Source organism: Lotus japonicus, chromosome 2 (genome assembly GCF_012489685.1).
Source record: "Lotus japonicus ecotype B-129 chromosome 2, LjGifu_v1.2".
In the NCBI taxonomy this organism is placed as follows: Eukaryota; Viridiplantae; Streptophyta; class Magnoliopsida; order Fabales; family Fabaceae; genus Lotus; species Lotus japonicus.
Window position 1 is genome coordinate 79,274,321 of NC_080042.1, and position 26,032 is coordinate 79,300,352.

General features: G+C 35.9%; 3 protein-coding genes and 1 long non-coding RNA gene across 4 annotated transcripts; 2 read left to right on the plus strand and 2 right to left on the minus strand.

The window, feature by feature from the left end:
- The first annotated feature begins 1,478 nt into the window (after positions 1-1,478).
- Positions 1,479-2,243, plus strand: LOC130737083 (uncharacterized). The gene has a single exon (XM_057588854.1). The coding sequence runs from the start codon at positions 1,479-1,481 to the stop codon at positions 2,241-2,243; it is 765 nt and encodes a 254-aa protein (XP_057444837.1).
- A 259-nt stretch (positions 2,244-2,502) lies between these two features.
- LOC130739985 (WAT1-related protein At5g40240-like) lies at positions 2,503-4,731 on the minus strand. The gene is made up of 7 exons (XM_057592462.1): positions 4,444-4,731; positions 4,286-4,351; positions 4,076-4,189; positions 3,557-3,797; positions 3,294-3,452; positions 3,018-3,169; positions 2,503-2,935 (listed from the first exon to the last, which is right to left on the minus strand). The coding sequence occupies exons 1-7, from the start codon at positions 4,620-4,622 to the stop codon at positions 2,806-2,808; spliced, it is 1,041 nt and encodes a 346-aa protein (XP_057448445.1). The 5' UTR covers positions 4,623-4,731; the 3' UTR covers positions 2,503-2,805.
- Positions 4,732-11,021: 6,290 nt separating this feature from the next.
- LOC130735737 (uncharacterized) lies at positions 11,022-12,381 on the minus strand. Its single transcript, XR_009018550.1, has 2 exons — positions 11,671-12,381; positions 11,022-11,490 (listed from the first exon to the last, which is right to left on the minus strand). It is a non-coding gene; the product is annotated as an uncharacterized LOC130735737 (long non-coding RNA).
- Positions 12,382-21,704: 9,323 nt separating this feature from the next.
- On the plus strand, positions 21,705-24,077 carry LOC130739986 (protein RICE SALT SENSITIVE 3). The gene is made up of 7 exons (XM_057592463.1): positions 21,705-21,965; positions 22,126-22,176; positions 22,270-22,446; positions 22,558-22,663; positions 22,838-22,879; positions 22,960-23,016; positions 23,282-24,077. The coding sequence occupies exons 1-7, from the start codon at positions 21,829-21,831 to the stop codon at positions 23,810-23,812; spliced, it is 1,101 nt and encodes a 366-aa protein (XP_057448446.1). The 5' UTR covers positions 21,705-21,828; the 3' UTR covers positions 23,813-24,077.
- The last annotated feature ends 1,955 nt before the right edge of the window (positions 24,078-26,032 follow it).

The window sequence follows — 26,032 nt, forward strand, 5'->3', positions numbered from 1 at the left end:
GAATAGTGGACATCCATTTGGGCTTATTGGGCTATACACCAAGAATTATTAAAATCAGAAATGAAAAGAAGAGATAGTTTAATGTGCCTTCGGGTTTAATTTAATGTAGCATCTTTGACCAAAAAATAGCATAATGTGATATGATAATGACTACAAAAATATACACACGAAACGTATAATATAATATATTGTTCTAACATTATATATTGTATATTGTAAGCTTGAAGTTGGTACACCAAGTCTAACACTGATAAAACTAAGGAGAGGTTTGGAAAACATGTCTGGTTAAGATATTAAAATTTTTTTTGTCAATGATCTGTATTTTATTAGTATTAAAAGAGTACTTTGGAGTAACGGTGAAGCTAGCAAGAGGATATGGGGGTGGTGGGCGAATAGAGAGGAGTTGCGATATCACGTTCGTGGCCCACGGCACAAGATCCAGGGATCGAGTTGGATCATCAAAACATTGGGCCGTTGGGGTTTGTATAGGTTGTGTAAAATGAAAATAGTAGGCCCAACTCTTTTATATATAAATTAGGCCTGTGCAGAAAAAAAAAGGTGTGCAAAAATGACATAAACTTGTACGGCTTTGCCCATTGTCCATTGAGTTTGTCAGTTTGATGAGAAAGAAGGATCTACCTAATATGCACCACTTTTTAGTGGTGTAACTTTGCACCACTATGTTAATTGTCCATTTTACCCCTGTTCAAAAAATTAATCCCATCAAAATCCACCCGGTAATACCAATATTTTTTTCTTTTTATAAAATAATTTTTTTAACAGGGGTAAAATGGACAATTGGTATAGTGGTGCAAGGTTGCACCACTAAAAAGTGGTGCATATTAGGTGGCACCGAGAAAGAAAGAAGAAGGAAAGAGATAAATAGCTATATAAATAGATAGACACGGTGTTTGTTTCACGGATTGGAAAATCATACCCGGGAATCTTGTTCCCGGGAATGTTATGATGAGAATGTTATTCCCAGACATTTTTTAAAAATCCGTTTGGTTCACAAAATCAGTTTCTGAGAATCTTTTTTAATATTCCTCGGTATAATTATAATATATGTTTGGTTCAAAATGTATATTCCTGGGAATAGATAGTAAAATTCTTAAAATACCCTTCGCGGTAAAAGACATGGGTAGTGGGTAGTTGGTAGTGGGTAGTGGGTAGTGACAATTCAGAGATTTCACACCAAAAATCTCATTCCCTTCTATTACGTGTGCGGCTTGTTAGCCTTGGAGGTGGCTACGTCCTCTTCCACAGCGGGTTCGACGTTGCAGCCAAAGCTTTGGCGGAAATTCTGGGCAACCAATGCATTACCGAGGTGTAAGGAGACCGCTTGGCGAGCTATCCGTGGCTTTATTCCGGTTCGCGACCAGCTCTTCCGCCGCCATGTAGATACGGATCCGGGATGCTCCCTTTGCGGACACGAGCGAGAGACCATTGATCATATCTTTTTGAGATGTCCGGCGGCCATGGCCATTTGGTATGCGTCCCCTCTCTCCTTTAGAGTTGAACAATTTGCATCTTTCCAGGTTTTTTGGCACATTATTCTCCAGCAGCATGAATCTGAGGTGGTGGAGATGTGTCAGTCTTTGGTGTACAACATTTGGGATGTGAGGAATAGGGTGATTTTTCGGAGTGGGAGATTGGTTGTTGGGGATGTTATTGATCGGGCCTTGGGGCTATTGGCTCCAATTTCTCCGGCGGTGCGTGAGGAGCGGGGAGGGACCAAAGCGGTGTGGAGGAGGCCACAGGGAAGGGTGGTTAAGCTAAACTTTGATGCTTCTTTTGTGGATGGTATGGGAGCGGGATTGGGGATGGTTGCCCGCAACCGTCTTGGGGAGATCATGGCTGCTGCGACCTCCCATCCGGTCCCAGTTCTTTCGTCTCTGTTGGCAGAAGCGAGCGGGTTGAGGTGGACCTTACGGCTGGCAAGAGAGCTTGGTTTTCGTCGTGTCTGTTTAGAGACGGATTGTCTTCAGTTATATCAGTGGTGGCAGAACGGTACAGTGGGAAGATCTTATTTGGACACCATCATTGGAGATTGTCGTTCTTTAATTCCGTTTTTTGATGTTTTTTCCTTGTCGTTTGTTAGACGTTCTGGTAATTCAGTTGCAGACTTTCTGGCTAAGAACGCTTCCACTTATGCGGATTGTGTATGGGTGGAAGAGGCTCCTGATGCCGTTTCTGGTTTGGTTGATTTGGATGTAATTGTTTCTAGGCCGGTTGGCCCTTAATATTATTTCAGTTCACTTTCAAAAAAAAAAAACTTACCCACCTCTCCATCATGAGAATGAGAAATGCTTCTGGATGGGCATATGACTTACCCAGGAATGAAAGATACCCTGGTATAATTTTTTTCAAATCTGCTACAAACACTGGAATGTAGATTCCGGCCCAAACATTCCCGAACATTCCCGGAAATCCTTTTCCAATCCGTGAAACAAACGCCCAATAAGAAGCAAATATATATATACTACCATGTCACAAGTAGCATTAGTGAGACTTGTTCTTTCCTTGTCATTCATTAACAATTTGCCTGCCAACAAAACAGTGACATTTCATTGCTGGACATGCCAACAGGCAATTATTTGAGAAGTTAATTATTCATTATTATATTAACATTAATTTGATACAAATAAAGGTATTAGGGTATATATCAATGTTGCAGCTATTGCCTATTTAAGATGAACATTAATAAACTAGTAATTGAGCAATCGACCTTATTGAAATTTTATTTTGACTCCCAAAATTTATTGTTCAAGATCCGCCACCTACCCTACAAGAAAGGAGAATCATCTATGCATCTATGCCTTTGCTGTAGATGAGAGGGGCTGAAGAAGAAGATGAAGCAAAATCATTTTCCTCTTGAGCCTGCGCCCATATCACACCATAGAATCCAATAGCTATTATGACAGCTCCAATCAGGCTGCACCAACAATTGTACTAATGTTAATCCTGCAGCATTTAAATAAACTTTTCATAAATCTACTATTTTTAGAGGTAATTACCTTCCCAGATAAAGAATGTCTCCTAGAAATAATACTCCCAAGACAACCGCAATTACCATTCCTAAAGGGCTGAACATAGCTACATAAATTGGTCCCTTCTTACGAAACGCCCATGCATACACAACACTCCGCATCGTTACCACAAAAATTGCCTGCAAATGAATCAATAACCACAAAATTAAAACATTCTTACATAACATAACCAACTCATAATTCAACATGTCAAAGGTCCTCATAGTAAAAATCAGACATATATACTCCTCAGTTTATTCTTACTGAATAACACACAGCTACCAACTCTTTATCAGGTCTGAGAATCCAAGCTCTTGAAGTTCCCTCTGCAATTAGACCCACTATGGCAGATAGGACCACCACCATGCTGCAACAAACGGTTGTTACTACTAGCTCTTCAGGATATTCCCTCATAATCCAAGTCTGTGTATTGGTGGAAAGCCAAATTAAATAAAATGACTTTTATTCTAAACTGCAAAGACAGTGTGCAACTGTGCATTTAAATTTGGACTATATAGTTTGTTTACCTGTACAATATACAATACTGAAACAATAAAGCAAGCAGTTGCAAGAAGAAAACCACCAAGTATCCAATTTGATTGCACTGAGAGGTAAGTTCCACTTCCTCCCAATACTAAATTTTGCATAGAACCTCTAATAATTGGCATTCCTTGGTATAAAGTCAAGATTAATGCCCCTGCAATGGAGACAAGTGTACCAACAATTTTCGCCTGGCTGCTATGCAGTTTCAGGTTCAGATTTTCCATCCTGAAAGTACACATCACAGTAGTATCAATGCACAGTGTTCACTCCAATTACTTCATGTATGGATCACCAGTATATTTCATTCCTGCGAATTTTTTTCACGCTCCAATTGTCCAACCCACGGTATAAGAGTGTGGTGAGAAGTCTCACATTGACTAAATATATGATCAAATAAATCTTTATATATAGTAGAATAATCCTCACCCTAAAATAACTTTTAGCAGGGTAGAGTTAGACTCAACCCATAATGCACATAATGCATAAGGGTGAAGAAGAGAAACCTGGAAATTACAGCCAGTGTGAAGGTAAAAGCAGGGACAAGGTCTATCATAGCTGAGGCCAGTGTGGGAGAGCTATATCCAATTCCATTGTACAGCAAAGTCTGCACTGCAGTACTGCAAAACTACCTCAACGTCATCAAATTTCCCACACTAGAAAAATATATATTTAAATTGTATACCATGCAAATATGGTGCTAACTCTGTTCATACCTGAGGCAAGAAAGAAGAAATATTCTGCGGAGAATTGAGCTTGGAATTGGGGGAGGAGCACTCTTCCTGTGTGATTTTTCAAGGGTAAAAGAAATCTCAAAGAAATACAAATTCATAACACAGGTTTGTGATAGAAACTTTACAGTAATTGGACACACCTGTGGTAGAGGATGGTGGCTGGTAGAAGGAAACAGAGAGCCAAAAGGTTTGAGTAGACAATGAAAACATAGTTGCTCATTCCACTGTCGGTGGCTGACTTCACTAGAGTGTTCAAGCCCACTTCCAAGAGCTGAGTTGCAACCATTGCTGTTGTCACAGTCACCCCTTCACTCACCATTTCTCCCTGTCTTTGAATTTCCCCCAAATTCACTTGTTCTAACTTCTCAAGTCTAAAGTAGATTCAAGATTGAACTGGTTTTCAGAACTTTTCACTTTGTCTTATCTAGCTTTTCAAACTATCCAAATAAAGTGTCTCTGGTTAGAGTATGAGGATGACATTTTACTAATTAAAATTTAATAATACTTAAACTTTTGATTAGTGACATGCATTACTCATCCAAGTTTTTTTTCTTTCTTTTATTAATGTTTACCCTTTTTGAAAACTATAGCTGAACCTCCTAACAAATCATTATTTAAGGGATTGAGCTTATGTTTTCACCTTTACATGATTTAACTTGTTTGTTAAGTTAAAGAGCTAATCTTCCCAAAATTAAAGCTTAAACTATTGATAAGAGTTACCTAAATAATTTCATATTATCTTTGATTTTGTCCATGTATTCCACAAACAATATTGCAAAAGTATAGGTAAGACATGTGACGTCATCATCTATGTCTTGATAGAAGGGTGGAGGACTTAGTCTCCACAAACCCTCTGAAAGTAACAAATATAATACGTAAGATATTAATTTATCAATGAGGTGTCTACTCTTTAGTCTTTACATGTGTGCAGTGTGACTTCAAAAGAAATGAACATTTTATTGCAAAATTGAATAGTGCACATCCAATTAGGCTTAATGGACTACGCACCCAGAATTATTTAAATCAGAATTGAAAATAAGAGATAGTTTAATGTACCTTTAGGTATAATTTAATATATGCATCTTTGAGCACGTTAGAGGATATTGTGGTCTGGTGTGGTGTGACTGGTGTGGTGCTGGGCGAATAGAGAGGAGTTGCGATATCATGTTCATGGGCCATGGCCCACGACACAAGATCCAGGGATCAAGTTGGGTCATCAAAACATTGGGCCGTTGGGGTTTGCAACATGATCATGGATTAAGTTGTTGACAAAATATCAAAATCATGTGCTTTAATGATGAAAAAGAAGAAGAAAAAGAAAATGCAATTCACAATTGTTTGAAAATTAAATTTACCATGAAAGGAAGCACTTTCATGTTAACCATATACTATTACTTACCATAACACTCTGATCTGAATGTGGTCAAGTCAACCCCACAGGCGTAGCCCCTGCCTGCTAATTAGTGCTAAAGGAAAATTAGATGAAAATTAACCATGATAAATGATAATATTCTGTAATTAACTACATGTCAAAGAGGGTTGCTTTCCATTAAACTACAGTACCAGCTTGTGGGGCGCTAGCTTGTCCTATATATTGGCAAAAGTTATCTCTTTAGATGGTTGTTGAAGTTAACACGAGAAGCTAGAATTTGGCAATGAGGACATGCAGTGGCGTATAGTGAATGAAAACTGATATAGTTGAGACTGAGAGTAATGGCTTTGGAACACGACACATTAAAGTGGCGTGCTTGGTCCCCGTCTATCAACAGTACCATATTTTGTACTAGCTAGTCAATTAAGATCGCCCTGAAATGAGATTGCCAAAAAATATGCTGTTTCTTTGCACTCTTGTTTGTCTGCCCAAACAAAGGAAAATAAAAATAGACATGGTGATTGATGCTAAGTAGCTCCTGACATAATCAGATCCAGTGCTGCTTTGGAATATGCCTGAGCCTCTGCTAAGATTTTGGTTCATATCTCCCGATAAATCCAGGAAAGTGTTATAGTATGAGCGTGTTAGAAATGATAATATTGTATACTCAATTGTTAAAGTTATGGGATAATTGATTGGTTGATATGGTATTAGAGCCTCTATGAATAAGTGGTCAGTTCAATTATTGCCGCCCTTAATTTTTTTGATAAAAAATTGAATTTAAGCACATGATATGTGGTTATGTGCATTGTACACGCTTTAAACGCAAATAACTCTTAAGTGAACCGGCGTGCAGAACTACATATTGAATCATTCTGATATGGCATGAAGGGACCCCTCTTCAACCTGTCGAGTGGCACTAGCCCATCTCCCAACGACACCCCCTCAAGCGGCAGCCAAGTAGTGCAAGGCCATTAACCACACCACAAATACTCAACCCAATCAAATTATTTGCACTACCATGGTTAGAGTATGATGGGAAGTTCAAGAAGAGGGAAAAATCTACTTCAAGACGAGAATATAATAATTTGACATTACATCTTGACTCAAAACTTAAGATTAAAGCGTAAAGTATATGGGTATGCACACACATATCGTCTTAAATTAAAACAATGTTAACTAATATGAGATTGAAAATGATTAGTAGGCAACGTTTACGGAAATCGGTCGTAGTTTGTGGGAGAGTTTTTACCACCCCAAATTTCAAAGTGAACTTTTTGAAAAAAATAAAAACTCCAAATTATATTTGTCAAAAACTGAAATTGGTATCACATATATGACTCAGTTAAGAAGTTTCCATAGCTAAGCTATCCTGAACTTTGAACCAGAGACCTCTCAACATAAATGATGTACACCAATTGCGACTCATATAAGACTTACCACTGACACTTAAATTTCCAAGGGAAGTTCATTGAGGTGTAGTAACATGCAAAGTTTGATTTGATAACATGCATATTTTTTCCCTTCCCATGTGTGACATTATGAATCACAAACTAGAAAGGCAGAAAGTGAGGCAATGCCAATTTCACGAGTTTCTTAAACATTATAGGACCATCAAAAGCAAAATAAACAGGCCCAAGTTTCTTTTAGCCTTTTTAGATGAAAGTTGAGGGGGTGGTGGAAGGCTTGAAGATTTGTGGTTAAGGTGGGGAAGATTTGACTTATAACAACCAATCATGGAAATGATGGGATGGTACGGGCACCTTGGTGGGTGGCCAATATTAGAAGATGCTGTAATTTAAGATTTGCAGTGGAATTCTTGAACAAAAACACAAGTTTGGTGGATATATGGATGCAGGTTTTTTTTCCTATTTACTAAAGGGCACGTGACACGTGTCGATAAGATCACGTGGAAGTCACATGGAAGGGGGACCATAAAATGTGAAGATGCTTGCGTTTGTGTCCCTTGCCTTCCCTCTACAGGGATGGTTTGGTTTGGTGATGGTCCTTTAATATAAGTACCTGTTCTTCTACTAACACCATCTTTCATTCACCATTTGTGAGTTGCAGAGAGAGGGACAGTGACTGCTCAGTGCAACCCATTGGCTCCTAGTACCATGTACGTCTCTCTCTTTTTGCCCCTTGCACTGACTCTGCTGCAGCATGTAAAGGAAGGAGGAAGGAAAAAGAAGGGAAAGGAATAGTACTATGTGGGACATTTCTCTTTGATGTTGGCCTAACCTTGTGTTTCCATCCCTGGATACCACCATCCATAACACTATCAATTATGCCCAATTTCAATGCTATATATCTAGTGGTTCTGAAATGCCCGGAATAGTATAACTCATGTTTTAAGAAAATTCTGAAAATTAATTAAATGATTTCTTTTTATGAGAGCATAATTGGTGTTCTTCCATAATTGAAATTGATGGTGCTTTTTCGTCTCTAGGGGTGGTGCGCGGCATTGGAAGGCTTTTCTAACACGATATAGAGACACTTAGCAGAAGTTAGTAAAAGAGCAAAGAGAGAATATTAGAGTCTAAGAAGAACTCGAAATTTGCATAATGAGTAATGCTTAAATAATTAAATGATTAAACTTGTATATAAAGGCTCGATGATCACGTATTTGTGACTTAAAGTCTATAGAAAACCTCGAGGAGAGTCCCTCTAAATTAGCCAAAACATTTTTATGGGTTATGGAAGAAAAAGTGGCCAAACAAGCTTGCTCCGCGCATTGTCCCGTGCCACCCCACAAAAACACGTTGGATCGATTGACTCATCTTTGAGATGCAGGTTGGAAAATTCAGCATACCTCGTTTATGGTGGGGGCTATCGGATTAACGCACTTATATACTCACCAAACAGATAAAAATTTAGAAAGTAAATTTATTTAAATTGATGAAAAAATCAAAGTAAGACAATCTGATTATACCAACCAACTAGGTTGAGCTCGACTAGCCATATGAGCTTGCAGACTAGACAATCTCATATGGCTAGTCAAATTTTGGTCAAACTGATTCATACCATTAGGACCATTAGGTTGAGCTTGAGTTTTGGTAGTCGAGCTCAGATTTTTAGTCGGGCTAGTCTAGCCCATTTTGACACATCTAGTTGGTTGGTAGGAAACTCCGGTCTAACCTGCTAAAAGTGACAAGTCTAGACAATCTCATATGGCTAGTCAAATTTTGGTCAAACTGATTCATACCATTAGGACCATTAGGTTGAGCTTGAGTTTTGGTAGTCGAGCTCAGATTTTTAGTCGGGCTAGTCTAGCCCATTTTGACACATCTAGTTGGTTGGTAGGAAACTCCGGTCTAACCTGCTAAAAGTGACAAGTTAAGCGGCTAGTCTGTTGGCCCCAATTCATTTAATCATTCTTATATGGAAGCAGATAATAGAACCACTCTAACTATCTTTATCGTACATAATTGGAAATTCATTGAGTTATGAACTTGAGGTTAACTAGTTTTGAGAAGCAATTACTAGTAATAGCTTTAGTCGTGAAGAAGTGATTCTAATACAACTAAAAATTGATCCAAAAATATTGATGGAAGAAGGCTAGAGTTCTTCCTTAGGGAATGAATAGTCTAATTGAAATCAGTTTTCTTTAATTAAATCAATAACCAAAACTTTTTTTCCATTTTATTCAATATATTATCTACCCAAAAAAAATTTAATCAATATATTTGCAAGAGATGGATGCATTTCTGTCACTATAAATTATATACTAACCGTGGTAGTGCAAATGATTTGATTGTATTATTCTTACGGATGATAAAAAATTGTCGGTATAGTGAAAAAAAAATCTATCAGTGTGTTTTTTGGGTTATATGGTATTTTATTATTTATCAACGGTTTGCTCCCGTCACTATATGGCAAATTTTATGTAGCGAGAGATTATTCATTTTTTATAGAATGCAGTGAAATCTAAGTCACGTCACTCTCTTTTTTATTGGTTAAATTTTTTGTAATATTCAATTATCCATTAAATTATAAGCTTCACTTCTCATTTAATGGAACCATATAAATCTCAACCTAGCACTCCTCTATTCAACAAGGTTTGAGACCAGGCTTGTTTTTAATGTGATCCTTAAATTTGTATTGTACTCAAGATATTTAAGCAAGTTGCATGCATTTCAATTTACAATCATGGAAGAGGATATTATTGTTTTTCTCGTTTTGTTTTCTAACTAAGCAGAGAGCAGCTTTTTGCACAGGGGAGGTTTTTATTCATTTTACTTTTTTCAATTCATAAATACTAATATTACATTATTTGGTTTTATCACATACATTTCCATAAGGGATAGTTTTATTCGAACCGATAACATCGACATTTTAATAATTTCATTCCAGCTAACTCTCTTAATAAATACATAAAATTTTAATTCGAGAACTTACTTAAGGAATCTAATAATCTACCACTATTTTTCCTTTTCTTGATGGTTTGCACTGTGTTTGTAACAATTTTGATCGTCACCAAACAGTGCATAATAGTTCCATGGGGGCCCATTTATAGGGACATACAAAATGTGGTATCGTCAGGGATGGGGTGGGGCCAGGACTGTTTTTGGGCCATGGCCCACTGACTTTACAGCCTAATTGGATATGCATCTGAATTCTCAGGGTACGTACCCCAATCTCACATAACTCCGTAGCATGTACCATGTTTTATCACGTAAACGTCAACATACATTGGCATCATCATCATCACCAATTTGGAACTCAAGAATTTTAATGGGCCTGATGCGTTTTCAATCCATGAACAGAAAATTAATAATTCTTTTTTATTCTTCTTCTTTCAATGAGCACTTTGAGAAAGAGTGAGAATGCTCTGAATAAATATGTTCCCCCATCGTCATATGTTCCAATCTTTCAGCTACATTTTGGCCATACCCCCCCATGTGCCATCCATTATGTAAAGCTATTTTATTTATCTGCTTAAAAGGAAAGCAAATTATTTAATTTTTGACATGAAAAATGACATCATCTTAATCTTAATTTGATACTTGTTCACGTCAAGAACTCCAAGAAACTGAGATAGAGCCAACACGGCTCTAACTCTGATCTCTCACACTGTAAGTGAGCGTGCATTTTTCGATAGCCCATTACTTATTAGTCTTAATTATATCAATAAAGAAGAATTAAAACATTACATTAACATTACCCTTGATTATTACCTTTATATGCTCATTTGTCAAATAGATGTGTTTGACATTCAAGGATGACAACATAATCCCTTCGAACTCAAGTGGTTCAGAGTTCTCGGTTGGGCCTTATCTTTAAAAGGGGAGGTCAATTTCAGGAATATAGTTATATAGAAAGTGATTATTCTCTTGTTGTTGGGTGTTGCAATAAGAATTATAATTAATAGACATTGGAAACTAAAACACGGTGCCCACTAGGTGGACCTTTATTATTTTGGTCCACCGGTGCACCAAGGGTATTACAAACATTGCATAAGAGATATTTTGGACTTTGTCATTTTCTCACCTTCTTTCTCCCACTCTCTTCCAGCCCAGTCTGAATCTTCAACTTCGTCTCCTTCCTCTCTCCTTCACCCTTGTGACAATCCACTAGCTAACATCAGATTTTCAATACGTACAAGCTTGACCAATGCTCTGAAAAATATCCAATGGTGTTTGTGTATATATCTATTTGACATTTGTCCAATTCTAGAAACACCTTGTGAGAAAGGGAAGCTACAAAAATGCTTCACGACCCTTCCACTCTCTTCTTTCTCTTGTGATTTTCCTTTAGATTTTTTGTTGAAGACACAAGAAAGCTTCCATCTTTCTTTCCTCCCTCATCACAATGACTGAATAAGAAGCCAACAAAATAGAAAAATTGAAAAGAAATAAAAAAAGGTCAGATGGTGTAACCTCCAGGAACGAAGATAGTGAAATCAAATCAGATAAGCATAACATAGTTGATAAAATTGTGAAATCATGAAGAGGACATGCGACTGTGTGAGAAAGATAGGGTTAGAGAGAGGTACCAGCTCCAGCTATGATGAGGAGCTTCAGATTTATAGAAGGGGAAAAACCAGATTTTTTAAGACCACTGTTTGAACTTGAAATACCCAACAAATCTAGATCTGCAATCACCGAAAATTGATCACCAAAATCTGCCATGCTCAAGAGAGGAAGAAGGGCTATGGTTTCTGGAACTCAAGCTTCGATTAAAAACCCATAAAAGCTTCAACCTTCCTCCATCGCACTCCATGGCAGAACTGGAACGCGCCGTAATGCTGCTAGCTGAGGGGTCAAGGGGTGACGACGGTGAGGTGGCCGGCGGTGGCATGGCCGACGGCGGAGAAGCACCAGAAGCAGGGAAAAGAAAATAGTGAACCAGATGAAAAAAAGGAGAGGAGGGGTTGTCTAATTTACAATTTTATCCTTTTTGTCATAATTCAATCCCAACCATTAAATTAAAGAATATTTCAAAAATTTCAGATCTAACAGTGTACAATCATGGTGCATCGGTGGACCAGAAAAATAATTGTCCACCATAGTGGGCACCCTAAAACACATGCTAAATTTGAATGATATCTTGTGCAAGGAAGTAAACTGTTGTGCGTACATAATTAAATCATGTGTACAGGGAAGCTAATGCTTTTGCAGATGTTTTGGCAAAGCAATGATGAAATAGGAAGTTCCTTTATGGACAGTTGTTGATACTGCGTGAGAACTCAACATTTATAATATGTTTGATTGTTTGCTTCTTTTTAATCAATCAATTCATGTGTTGTTCGAAAATAAATGACTTTTTAATTTGACATGCATAAAGATAAATCAAGTTATTGGTTGGGTCGGGCCAGTCAAATACCTTTTATGTAAAAAAAGACTATATGGTATTTTTAGAAAATGAAATGTAGCTCTTCTTAAAAAATATAAAAAAAAAACTGCCAATCTTAAATTAGTAATGACATTTACAAGCATATGCATATGTAATGCATACTAATTAGGGATGGCACCCGCGAGGGGCGGGGGCGGGGAGTGCCTCCCCCGTCCCCATCCCGCGTCTCTTTCATGTCCCCATCCCCACTCCCCATCCCCATGGCGGAGTGAATTTTCTCCCCATCCCCAATTCCCACGGGTCCCCGCAGATCTCCATGGAGACCATTAACACAACATTAAAAATAAAATAAAACTAAATTAAATATAAAAATACTTAAATTTCCACGTGGACTACAAATAGTTAAATATGAAAATCACAAATGAGAATGGAACATGTCAAGTTCTATGAAAATATATAATGAAGTTCAAATAACATTTAATTTACTATTAAGGGTATTATTGATTTTTTACCTATGTATACAGGGTGGGGATTCCGCGGGGCGGGGAGGGTGATCCCCACCCCATCCCCAAATTTATCTCGGGGGAATTTTTGTCCCCATCCCCACAGGGAAAAATTCCCCAAAATCGGGGCCCAAACGGGTCAGTCCCCACGGGAATCCCCATATTCAGGTAGAAATTGCCATCCCTAATACTAATCTTGAGTTTCATCATAATTAAGAGAACTTTTATAATAGACAAAATTCTATATACATATATGGATATATGTGTAAACTATCACTCTCATATTTTGAACAAATATGCAACACAGCACACCCGTTTCCAGAGAGTAAAGGGGAAAGAGGGCACTTTATATATGTGAATGATCAAATGTCTTTATCTATTGGTACCCCACATATCTCAGTCATGTTGTCCTCAACCACTGCACTAGATGCCTATTCCATCTCTCTATCATTGTTAGTCCTTTTCAGTTCCCTGTTGGCTAAAGAAGCTATCATCATCCTCCCAACCCCACCCCCATGAATTGTAATCATTTATTTCCATCCTACTCTATTCTTCATCAAATCATTAGTAAAATTTGTTGTCAACTTTGCTCATATGACAAATCAAGACCTCAATTATATTAGGCTAGTTTAATATATAGTCAATTATCATTCAATCATCATTACCTGTGTTTCCAAACCTCAAACCTAATAGTAATATTAATAAAAAATGTTGAGTGTAAACTAATAATTTTGACATGCGCGCAAGTGAATTATTTGAAAGAATGCTGGGTGGCGGCAGCATATGTTTCATAGGGATGGAACAAGTAAACGTGTTTTGGTTAAAGGTTAAAATTACAGCCTAGAAGTGGACCTGACTTATTTATAATCCAACTAGTTCTGTCCTAGCTGTCCAACAAATGGGACAATGATGGGTCAGATTATATATATTGTGTATAGACATACAGATTTTGCAAGCATATACATCATACGTACGCATTAGCGACGATTTTTAACCGTTAAAAATTGCTGCTAATATGCATGTATGACCCCAAAATCCGTATGTCTGCCTATAACAACTCATAGCTATTAATAATAGTGCTATATAGCTATGAAGGTGAAGAGGAGTTTTTTTTCAAATAATTAGTTGAATATATCTGTATCACATTAACTGCAAGGAAGGAAGACTTTTATCATGAGCATGATCATTATTCCATTAGCTTTTGATTCAGTAGGCTAGTGATCGATCGCTACTTGTTATGTGTCCTGAAAGGCTTGATCAATCACTTTCTGTTTGACTAACACGAGCAGAAAGGGTTTTTCTTTTTTATCAAATGGTGTTGTCATGATGGGTTGAATGGCACAGATTGAAGCTTCACATTTTGAATTGCAACCCTTCATATTGGACATATATGTGTGTGTACGTACTTTATGTACTTTTTTAGTGGCCAACATTGCAAAAAAAATAAATTCATTTATATAAAAGAGAGACCAAGTTATCTACAAGGTTAATTGAAGAGTAGTGACATAGGGAATTGGCTCTGATTTCGAATTGCCTTTTTTCCTGTGGGTTGTGGATGGCTATACTATAGTAGTATTTTAGTGGGTAGGCAAAGCTTTTCTTGGCCAAGATTGTGACTTGCAATCCGATGCTTCACGTGATGCTTTGGAAGTTTTCTCTATTGGAATAACTACCAAGTCGCAGACTTTAATTTTTCAAGGGTTTGACCATCATATTTCCCTCACCCCATCTACACCAAATTAAAAATTTGTGATTAAAATATTATGAGGGTTAAGAGGTTAAGAAAATCACTAGTCCAGGGTAACTTTTTATTTGAAATTAGTAACTTTATCAAAGTCTAATGAACTAGATTATTTATAAATAGTAAATAATTTTTGAGTTAAATAATTTTATATAAAATTACTCAGATTTAGACAATTTTCGATGTTAAATATGTTTTTAGCCTTGAAAAATTGAGGTGAATTGAATTTGTCACTCCAAAAAAAATCTTAATTTTCAGTCTCTACATTAGTAAAATAAGTGAAGTTATGATCACCGTCATTTATTTAATTTGTGGTGTTTATTTTGTGCATCAGTAGTGTATTTTAACCCTACAAAATGTGTCATTGCGAACCCTTATAAAATGCATTGCATGTATAAACTTTAGCTATTGCAGGTAAAACTTAAGCTTTTTCAATTAACAAAAAACAATTCAGGGACTAAAAAGATACCATATAATTTATGAAATACTGACATATTTAATGTAAGGGTTGTGCTAGCTAGTGAGTCATCTTTAAGTACTCATGTAAGCGACATATAAATTCGATGACATACTTTGACCTATGATGATAATTGGAACCAAACTCACTCAAATTTTTATTTAAAAAGATCTTAATTAGGGGTTGTCTAAATGATCATGTGAAAGTTTGGGTTAAGTAACCCATCATCCAATCACATTGGAGATAAGTGAGTTGGAAATAAATTAATAAATAAAGTAAAGAAATTTCAACTCACATATCTTCAATGTGATTAGATGATGAGTTATTTAACCCAAACTTTCACATAGGTCATTTAGACAACCCCTCTTAATTATATTTTTGGTGGAAAAAAAGCAAAACATGTTGCATACATGCATTTATACATGTTGATCATGGTATGTGTTCTATCTCGAATGTTAACCAATCTCCATTAACACTCTCTCTATTCTTATATATCTCTTAATAGTTTTGTATTCTGTTACTTTTAACTTCCTAAGATTCTTTTTTATCTCTTTTATTAATTAATTTTAAGTTTTTAATAACTCTTCAATTTTCATTTCGTCATTAAGAATCTACTAAGATAAGAGTATAATACTTTGTTGAAACTAAAAAAATGGCAGTTAAATGAAGAAAAAAAAACTCAGATAATGAGCTATATTAAGAAAGGGACGGAGTAGTTACTAAAGTTTATATTTACTGATGTACTAAAAAACCATAACGTTTTTTATATTTTTTTCATATTTAAGGTACCCTACCCTTTGTCGATTATGATCCATTAAAAGGTGTAAATCGTGATATCCAGCTCGATCACCCTTCACGATGGGGTGCTTTCCACTTTGTATGTTTACAGCTTTCCACCAATATTTGTTGGCTGTAACTACAACAACTAAAACAAAATTAATAAAGGATATATATCATATGTTTGTTCTCACATTCACATCCACCTAACATCATAGTTATTGGTAGATATAATATCGGAGAAAGTATACTAAACAGAAGATCCAGTAGTCATATGTTACAAAAACTATCAAACTTTAATGATAATGTATAACTTTTTTCAGCAACAAAGTTTGGATTTTTCTCCTATGTAAATGCATATACTAACCACAAAATAAACTATTTTTTCAAATCTTTTTATAAGAACCAAATAAAATGTGCATTTTTGTCTTTTTATAAGAAACAACTTAAAATTTATAGTGCGTTAATTACTTTTGAGCAAAATTACCCTCATTTAATTGAAGTTTCTATCTCTTTCTACTATACAATTCATTACTGATGTATAGAAATTAAGAAAAGTGAGTTGGGCTAATTTTGAAAAGTTAATACAAATTTTAAAACAAATTAATATTGACAACTACTACTTTAACTACATTTCTAGGACGTGAAATTTTTGGTTTGGTTACTATAAAAAAAAAATAAAAACAAACGAATGAAGTATAAAAAACAATAATCATGTGTATATTGCACCAAGAAGCAAACAACAATAGTCATGTTGATTTCTTCCGTTTCAAGAGTCGCTCTAAGTTTCGTGTAGCCCATTGGGCTATCTTTTCTCCAATAAAACTAGTTAAATTAGTCATTAATAGAATTAGATCTTTATGATTGTATCCCAATGTTGTGAAGCAACTGTAGAACATCATGTTAATGGAGCTTCCAGATGCACGAAAGCTTCTCGAATCTTTATTCCAGCTACAAAGCTGAAATGGTTATTGATGAAAATTGATTATCTTCACCACAACCTTCCCAAGCCGTTAATGGATTAAGACATCATATGGACTCTTACCTTAACCTCTTTCTATGTTCGTCTTCCTCTTTCTTCCTTTAGCAACGAGGTCCATTCTTCGCACTTGCTATTGGAAAGAGCAAATCCGATCTTCCTCCACATGGACATGAATGAGATAGGACGATCTCAATCAGCAGCAGCAGAGTAGAATTTAACCTTCTATCCTCGGGATGCTATGAAAGAACTCATTCCAGCCCCATTGCCAAATATATATTACCACTTAGATATCTACCTATAGTAAATTTTTTAATAAACAATTTGAAAGGAAGGGTTGATAAGAAAACCTCGCAAGCTAATTAGATGCTTGACACGGAGTGGGAGGTACCTACAGAGAGACTTCGGCGCTCCAATCAGTATGTGAGCCTTTAGAGAAAAACTCAAAATGATAGAAAAACAATGAGTTAGCAAAGAAGTATGTAATAATGTAAATGAACGAACAAACAATTATTTATAGCGTGGTTAGGGTCGTATCTAAGGTGTTGTGCCATAATGAGGTCTTTCTATAAGCCTTCGTCTAAGATAATGGTTGCATGTGAACAACCTTGCGTGTGTTGGCTTGAGTTTGCTCGATCATGAACTAGATAAGATAAAACTCGCTTCTGATCATTTAGATTGGCTATTGTGGAGTTCGCTTAATTGTAGATTCTTTGGGCTGCTTTGGACGATTATTAGGCCTGATAACCTTTTAGGCCAAATAGAACACCAACACCAACTAAAAATATAGTCAAATTTATCTCTAAGTTAATTTTTGGGGTAAAATTAACATAACCCAAATTATAAGAGAAAACAAAATAAACATCCTAGTCAAAGAAAACAAAATTACAGACACTATATGTACCTAAAGCAGAATGTCACGAATCTGAAGGTATAGCCCAACTTGAACATATAAAAAGATTAATATTTCGCATACTCATCTTGTTGATCCCAACCCCATTCCCATAATTTGAGAAGCCAGCAGACAGAAATATCTTTGCAGGATTTCCCAAAAGACAAATTGTACTCAAACTCTTGACTTTAACGCCACCTCGAAACCTCACTCGAAGTAAGTAAACAAAGAAAATTGATTCTTGGATGTTTACTATGGATCCAAACATGTTCTAAGAAACCTTATACACTCAATAAATAAAGATAAATTCTGAACCTTAATGCCAATCTAATTGCATCCTTAACATTACATATAATGATATAAATTTGGGTACATGTGTGAGACTCGTCTGTATTTGAGCAAAAATAAATCAATAACACATAATATTTTTTATACTGTTGGGAAATGTGAGAAAAAATTTGTATTGATATACTTCAAGTGTAGAAACAAATGAGTTAGTTAAGGGATAAGAAATTCCACCACTTCAAAAAACACTGAAATTTAGTTATAGATAGACATCACGGATAGCCAATTAAGGTACGAAGCCAAGTGAGTGAGGCAAGAGGTTTATGTGTCTGCTTCTGTTAAGACAAAAAAGGGGCCAGGGTATACCTAACCCTATAGCCATTAACTATAACCTATAAATATATATGCCACCAAACATTCCAAAACAATATCTAATTACACTCTTTTCTCCCATACCTACATATATTCTATAGCATATATATATATATATATATATTGTGAGGTGGAGAGGAAATTTCTTTGCCTGCTTAGAAGTATGCATTACTAGATCCTATATGTTTTGTTGTCTGCTAATTAATAATTTATATGCTTCTAAGACACATTATGAAAATCATGCATTCAATTTTTTCCAAATTAATTAATTGTTTGGTGTTTTGAATTTAATATAATATGAAATGGGACATGCATACATAGATATTGGGAATTAGGATGGGAAGTGCAGAGATTCCACTTTGAAGAAAGGGATGGGGCATCGGCATCCTTTCAGTTTCAACACCTGTTCCTTGACCAAGACTCTTGTGCCATACCAAACTTCCTTCGCTCCCATTCCCTCACCAAATATAAAATTCCTTTTGATGTTAGTTTCGGCGCAACAATAAGGTTTTTACTATATAATTTTATCATTAAAAGTTCGAGCAGTAGAATCAATCTTTTATAAAAGTGCAGAGTATATTCATATATATATTAAATTTACAAAACGCGTCTAACTCATCTCTAAACCTCGAGTATAGCAGGAGCTTTAATGGCATCAAATTTCCCATTTTAAGATTGTGAAAAGAAACAAAAATATGCATATATTAAAGTCCGGTGGAGGCATCAGCAGGTTCAATAAAATCCAAAGGCTCATTGAATTGTTTGGTAGCTCCCAGCACTTTCCTTTAGCTGACATCACTGTTTTCAGAGTCTGTCCCCAACTCTCTACTATACTGCTAAGTAACTTTCTCTACCTTACCATCGTACATCATGTGTTATATATGTACAGTACACTTTTTTAAGCCCTTAATCACACCAAGTCACCAGCCCTCCCCTTTTCTCTTCTCTTCTCATGATCTTTCTCACTCACACGGACACAAAAGCTAGCATTGTTGTTGTACATTACATGAGTCGTCACAGGAGGAAGAAGAATCCATTTGGGAAATCATGGAGACAGCAATGTGTGTCACTGTCAAGAAATGAAGGAAATAAGTGGTGGAGTTATTAGGTGATCTAAAATCATTAATGGCTAGGTTGCTATAGCAATTGTTTCTCACATTCTTGTTAATGGATGGTATGGTCAAAGGGATCATAGGAGAGAGCATAATGACCTGTGAAGCTTTTCTGGTGTGTCAGACTGAGAGTGAGGAAATAAAAGTAATGAGTTCTCCTTTTAGTCATTATGTAAGTTACAGATTCAACAGAGATGCAAGTGCAGCAGGTGGAAAGAAAGGAGATACCAAACTATTCAGAGAGAGAGAGAGAGGTGGTGGAGTTTTTTCAAATATTATTGTTGAAAACTTCTATTTTCTGTATTTCATCATGATTTCAGTTGGAAAAATATGTTCACCAGGTTATGGTTGCATTATAGCTAGTGTCATTTTATGTGTGCCAAGAATGGTACCAATACTTTTGTGTGATGTGTTGCTTTCAACTTGAAGTCTCAAACTTTAGGTACAATATATACTTTTGTTACAAGAAAAAAAGGAGACTTGGAGTAAATTTTTCCATTTAGTGTGCATTTGGTTTTTTCACAAACATTAGGTGACATCTTCAATGAAAAAGTACGAATTCTAATTCAGCAACCGTGAAAGAAACATATTACTTTTTTGGATCGAATTTGCTTTCAAGTTGACCTCAATTTGAATCTAAACTTACCCTTAATTTAATTTGTATATGAAGAGAAGGTGAAAAGCTAGAGATGATAGAATGAGAATCAGAAAAGGAAAAAAATTCCATCCCTTAAGTGTTGAGGAGTAACATATAATTTTAACTTTTAACATCCAGTAGCCAATTACATCTTTTGAATCAAGAAGTTTTCAACTCTTTTACCTGGAACAAATTACGGTCTGAAGTTGAGATTAAGATTAATCCATGTTCTCTTGTTTAGGTTTAGAAAATAATAATTAACTGAGGTCTTTCTGTTTCTGGGTTGAAAAAAGATTAGCAGATATGTCTGACACATTGCAGCATGTAAAATATACATATAAAAATGAAGTGAAAGGTTTTGATGCTTATTTAGTATAGTAGTGAACTTTCTGCCCTAATACCCATAAATCAGCTATTATTTCCTGATGGCTACTGTGATGCAATAGTACTAAACAGTGTTTGATGTTGATATTTCGTTTCTACTAAGGCATATCATGTCACCGTTATCATTTCTATTAGTATTATACTAGTCGACACTCACGAGATTAATCATTTTGAGACACAGAAATTACATTAATTGTGTAAACCTCTCCTAACAAACTAGTTTTTGTATACACGCCGTCAAGAGATCGACTAAATGTGTAAGAAATTCATCTACCAACTGCTTTGTTGGAACCTGCCACCATTATGTAGAGCTTCATGTAGCAGACAACTGATTTTTTTTTTATAAATAATAATAAAAAGTCTATATAAGTTAATTATAAGGTGCTAAATTTCATTAGATGTGGTACTATATGGTTCAAAAAGCTTGCCTCGGACTGGAATGATGAGTACTTGGTTGCAGCTGATACCTAAGAGTAGTGTCAGGGAACAGAACGGTAAGCAATGGAAAATGTAATGAAAATATAAAAATATATAAATGTGGTAAGATGCTGCTGCAGGAGCATTATATTCAGGAGAAAAGTTAGGAAGATAAGTGTCATCAAAGTCATGGAGCTACGTAACTCATAAATCATGCTGTGTTATTGAACTTGAAGCCTCATCATCATATAATATATATTATGTTTGGCCTTTGCTGCTGATAGATGATTCATGAATTTGGGTGATGAGGTTGGTTATTGAAAAATGAGGCACTTGTGGAACGGAGTTGGTGGGGCCTCAATAAATATATTTTGGGTAAAATTGAAAAGTATATGATTCATTTACTTCACCCCTTCTCTCCCCCCTCCTAATGTTAGAAAAATGGGAAATCTACATATATATATATAGTACAGATACCTAATAGACACTTAAATAAAATAAAAAAAAAGAAAATAGAGAAGTAATAAACATGATATATAATAAGAAAGACAAAGAAAAGAAAATTAAGTGTCACTTAAGTATTTGTACTGTTTGAATGTTTGAGTATCATTACATATAATGTGTGAATAGAGAGAGAAAATAAAGGTATAAATGTGAGATTTCCTTGTTGGTGTGTGCTTATATAAAGGAGGATAGGATGTTGCAGTTCCCCACTTAAACATAGCTAGGTAAAGAGTAAGAGGGTACAAAGGAAGAGAAGATATCAAGTAGCTCCTATCCTATAATTGATTGTGAGGATTTGATGGAAGAACATCTCACTCCATTGGCTGTTACCCATCTCCTTCAACACACTCTCAGAAGTTTGTGCATCCATGAAAATTCTCAGTGGGTCTATGCAGTCTTCTGGAGGATCTTGCCTAGAAACTACCCTCCACCCAAGTAAGGAAAGCAAAATTAAGACCAATCAATTCTACCTCAAAATGTCCATGGAATGAGATTTTTAGCACTAGGCACAAACATCACACATATATTAATTATAACTTTATAAAAACACATTTCCATGTTATTACATTTGCTGATTTTTCAATCTTGCTTATAGGTGGGAAGGACAAGGGGCTTATGATAGATCAAGAGGAAACAGAAGGAATTGGTAATGTTTTCAGAGTTTAACTAACCTCAATAGTGGAAAATATGTTTCACTTGTCAATTAATTAACAGTTTGCTGTTATGAATGTGCATGTAGGATATTGGTCTGGGAAGATGGGTTCTGCAATTTTGCTGCCTCAGCAGCACCTGAAGTTAACTCTGGTGATTGTCCTACCTCATCTGTTTATGGGAACTGTGAGTTCCAGCCCTACCAAGGTCTGCAACCTGAGCTCTTCTTCAAGATGTCTCATGAGATCTATAACTATGGTGAAGGGTATGCATCTAATCTAAATAATATATTACTTAATTACATTCCTTATATTTTGTTCTAGGAAGATACATGACCAAAAATCAAAGAGGTTGTTAATTAGATTTCATGGAACAGTTTGATAGGAAAAGTGGCTGCAGATCACAGTCACAAGTGGATATATAAAGAACCTAATGATCAAGAAATCAACTTCTTGTCAGCATGGCACAATTCAGCAGACTCAGTAAGAAAAACCCCCCATTCTTGCTTATGCTTACACATTAAATTCCAAATTTGATTGCTAACATAATCTGAAGTCATTGATGTGAGAAATAATCATGATTTCATGTTAATTTATTTATGCTTCCCAAAAGAGAGTATAAGAGAAGTGTCCTCATTAATTATATATATTTTACAGCACCCTAGGACATGGGAAGCACAGTTCTTGTCTGGTATAAAGGTATGATGACAATTCATATGTGCCTTTCATACAGGATCTCTCCTTTCTTTCTTTATTTGATTCAATTACATATCTTGCAGACCATAGCCCTCATTGCTGTTAGAGAGGGTGTTGTTCAATTAGGAGCCGTACACAAGGTTCTCTCTTCTCCCTTCTCTCTCACTCTCAAACATTCACAAACACGTTACAACTTGTGCAAGAAATAATTTAACAAATCAACAAACTTGAACATACAAACACATAACAGACACCTCATTTTTCACAATATCTCTTCTTTTCTTACCTGACTCTGAGTGTATGTTGGATGTATGCAGTATGAGTACAAATGTCTACATATCATTTTCCTTTTAACAATTTACACACTGATATAACTTTATTTTGTTTGTCCATGGCATACTCAAGGTGATTGAAGACTTGAGCTATGTGGTTCTATTGAGGAAAAAGTTCAGCTACATTGAGAGCATCCCAGGGGTGCTGTTACCACACCCTTCATCTTCTGCATACCCTTACAAGGTAGAAGGGTATGGACCACCAGAACAGTGGCATTTCCAAGGAAATCTTGCTCCACCAGCTGAGTTATACAATGAGCATTACAACCTTCCACTGAAGATAACACCCTCCATGAGCAGCCTTGAGGCACTGCTCTCTAAACTCCCCTCGGTCGTCCCGCCTCATCTACCACCACCAACACAACCACCACAGTCACATGTTCTGCCATCACAACAAAGGCCATTGGAATTCATGGGAATGCAGAAAGTGGCGAAGGAAGAGTTAGATGAGGAGGAGGTGTATAGGCCTGAACTTGAAATAGGTGAGAGCAGCAGTTCCATGCCTGCAGGGTACCACCACCACCACCATCAACATCAACAACAACACCATTTCCATCAGCAACAAGATCAGAATGTTAGTGGCAACAACAATAATGGGTTTTGAGTTTTATCAATTAGATGTTTTAATTTTAAAATGAAGTGGAGTTGATGAAAATTAATCCTAATTGAGTTAAGTCCTAGCTAACATATTGTAGTCATGAGCTGTTAGTTAATTTCAGTAGTCTTATGATAAATAATAGTTAACTAGTGCATTTTCAGCTTAGTGCTTGTGATGTTGATTCTTAAATTTTTCTAGTGTGTATTGTAGTATCAAATGAACTTCCATTTCATGCATGCGTGTATATACACATATCTGCAGCTTCTCTAAATGTGTCAGTGGTAGTCACAGAGCGAATCTAGCACAATGTACTTCAACATCAAAGACTGCAACTGTTTAAGGAGGTTTAGTGTAACATGTATAATAATTATTGTACCTTATAAATGCCACACACTAATAATTAGTCACATGATAAGGCCAAAAACAGGAAAGACTACTGATGGGTAGACATACAGTCCTACCGCAACACTAATTAATCAGACATACAACTTGGTGAGGATTTTTAACTGAAAACTACTATCGCTAAGTCGTATGTCAAATGAATGTCGGTCAAAACTGTATGTCAAGCATCTGTATTATGCACTATATATATACTATAGTTAGGAAATCTTGATATTATAGTTATACACGCTAAAAATTATTCAGTAGGACCTAACTTGCTTATCGTCCATTATCTATGATAATTTGTTGCCAAACAGCACGGTGCTACAAGTATTAGACGTTTTGTCTAAATCAGGAGTGAAAGAGGGAAATGGGGTTCACTTATTTAGCTTATTCATATAGGTTTTACCTCAAAGGTCAATGCACCATTCTACACACAATCTCTCTATATATGGCTTTTATTTAATTTTTAAGTGAGGGCAATGTAAACCATAAACTTATAATTTCTAATGAGGACACAAACTTTTGTGTTCAAATTCAACTTTTAAATTCAAACCACATGTTTAAATATAGAGGCTTTTGAAACAATGTCATCTACTAACTATTCCAAAAGCGAGTAAGTTGTTGCATGAAAACGATCAATAATTTTATATTATACTTCTAATAAATATACAAACAAGCAAGACCTTTTGTGAATTAGGTAACCTTAAAAAATATGAATCATGTTATATGCTTTCATATTTATCGGATGTTAATTCATCTTAACATGAACTCAGAGTTCTGGAGGATTAGTTTTATTACGGCCGACTGTGAGGATACTTCGGAAAAAGGAAAGTTACTTGAATTTTTATGAAATCTCAACCTAGAACAAAGTAAATTAATTTTGCGATATTTAGTTTCCAAAATTGAGATGTCTTTTCAATTTAGCCCAAACAAAACTCATGAAAAGTAGTTCATGAACTTTTCTCCCACCCTTCACGTTATCCATGTTTTCCACCCTCAGTGTAGATCAAGCGTAGCATAGGCGCAGTGTTTTAAGACTCGGCTCGATGGTCGACTCGGTTGAGGTACTGAGTCAATGAGTCACTGGTCGGACCACTGGGTCAACGGGTGGACTGCTTGACTCGGTCTATATTCAAATATTCTAAAAAATATCCATTGCAATTTGAAGTTAAGGTATAAATTTTAAAAAACGCGTGATATAATCAAACAATATCATGGTCTAGTGGTAAAGGTTTCTCTTTTTCCCCTTATGGTCCCGTGCTCGAATCCTCCTTGCAACACAATTTAAACATATTTCACGTTTTTTCTACTTTTATCAACAACAAAAACAAAACTGTTGTCAGAATAATTTAAAAAAAAAGGCCCACTGTAACAAAAATCTGTTGTTAACAGTATTTAAAAAAATAAATAATGAAAGGCCCACTATATTATATAATAATTAGCCAGCTCTAGTCTAATTATTTGGCCTTATTTCAAAAAAAAAATATTGGGCCTCACATGCTGACCCATTAACAACTAATTTAAAAAAAAAATTAAAAAAAGTGACTGGTCGGTCTGACCGAAAACTGACCGAGTCACCGGTTCAATCGGCGAACCGGCCGAGTCAAGCCGGTTCACAGCGAGCTGATTGCTTAACCGATCTGTTAAGAGGCTCGGACCGGTCAGGTGACCGAGTCCCGGTCCAACCGGTCGGACCGACCGGTCCGAGTCGAGTTTTTAAACTATGCATAGGCGTTTGTTGATTAAAAGATATGTTACTCTATCATTGTCTTCATGTCATGTGTTATTGTCTCTGAAATAATGAATATTTTAATGGAATTTGCCCTTTGCGGTACAATTTTG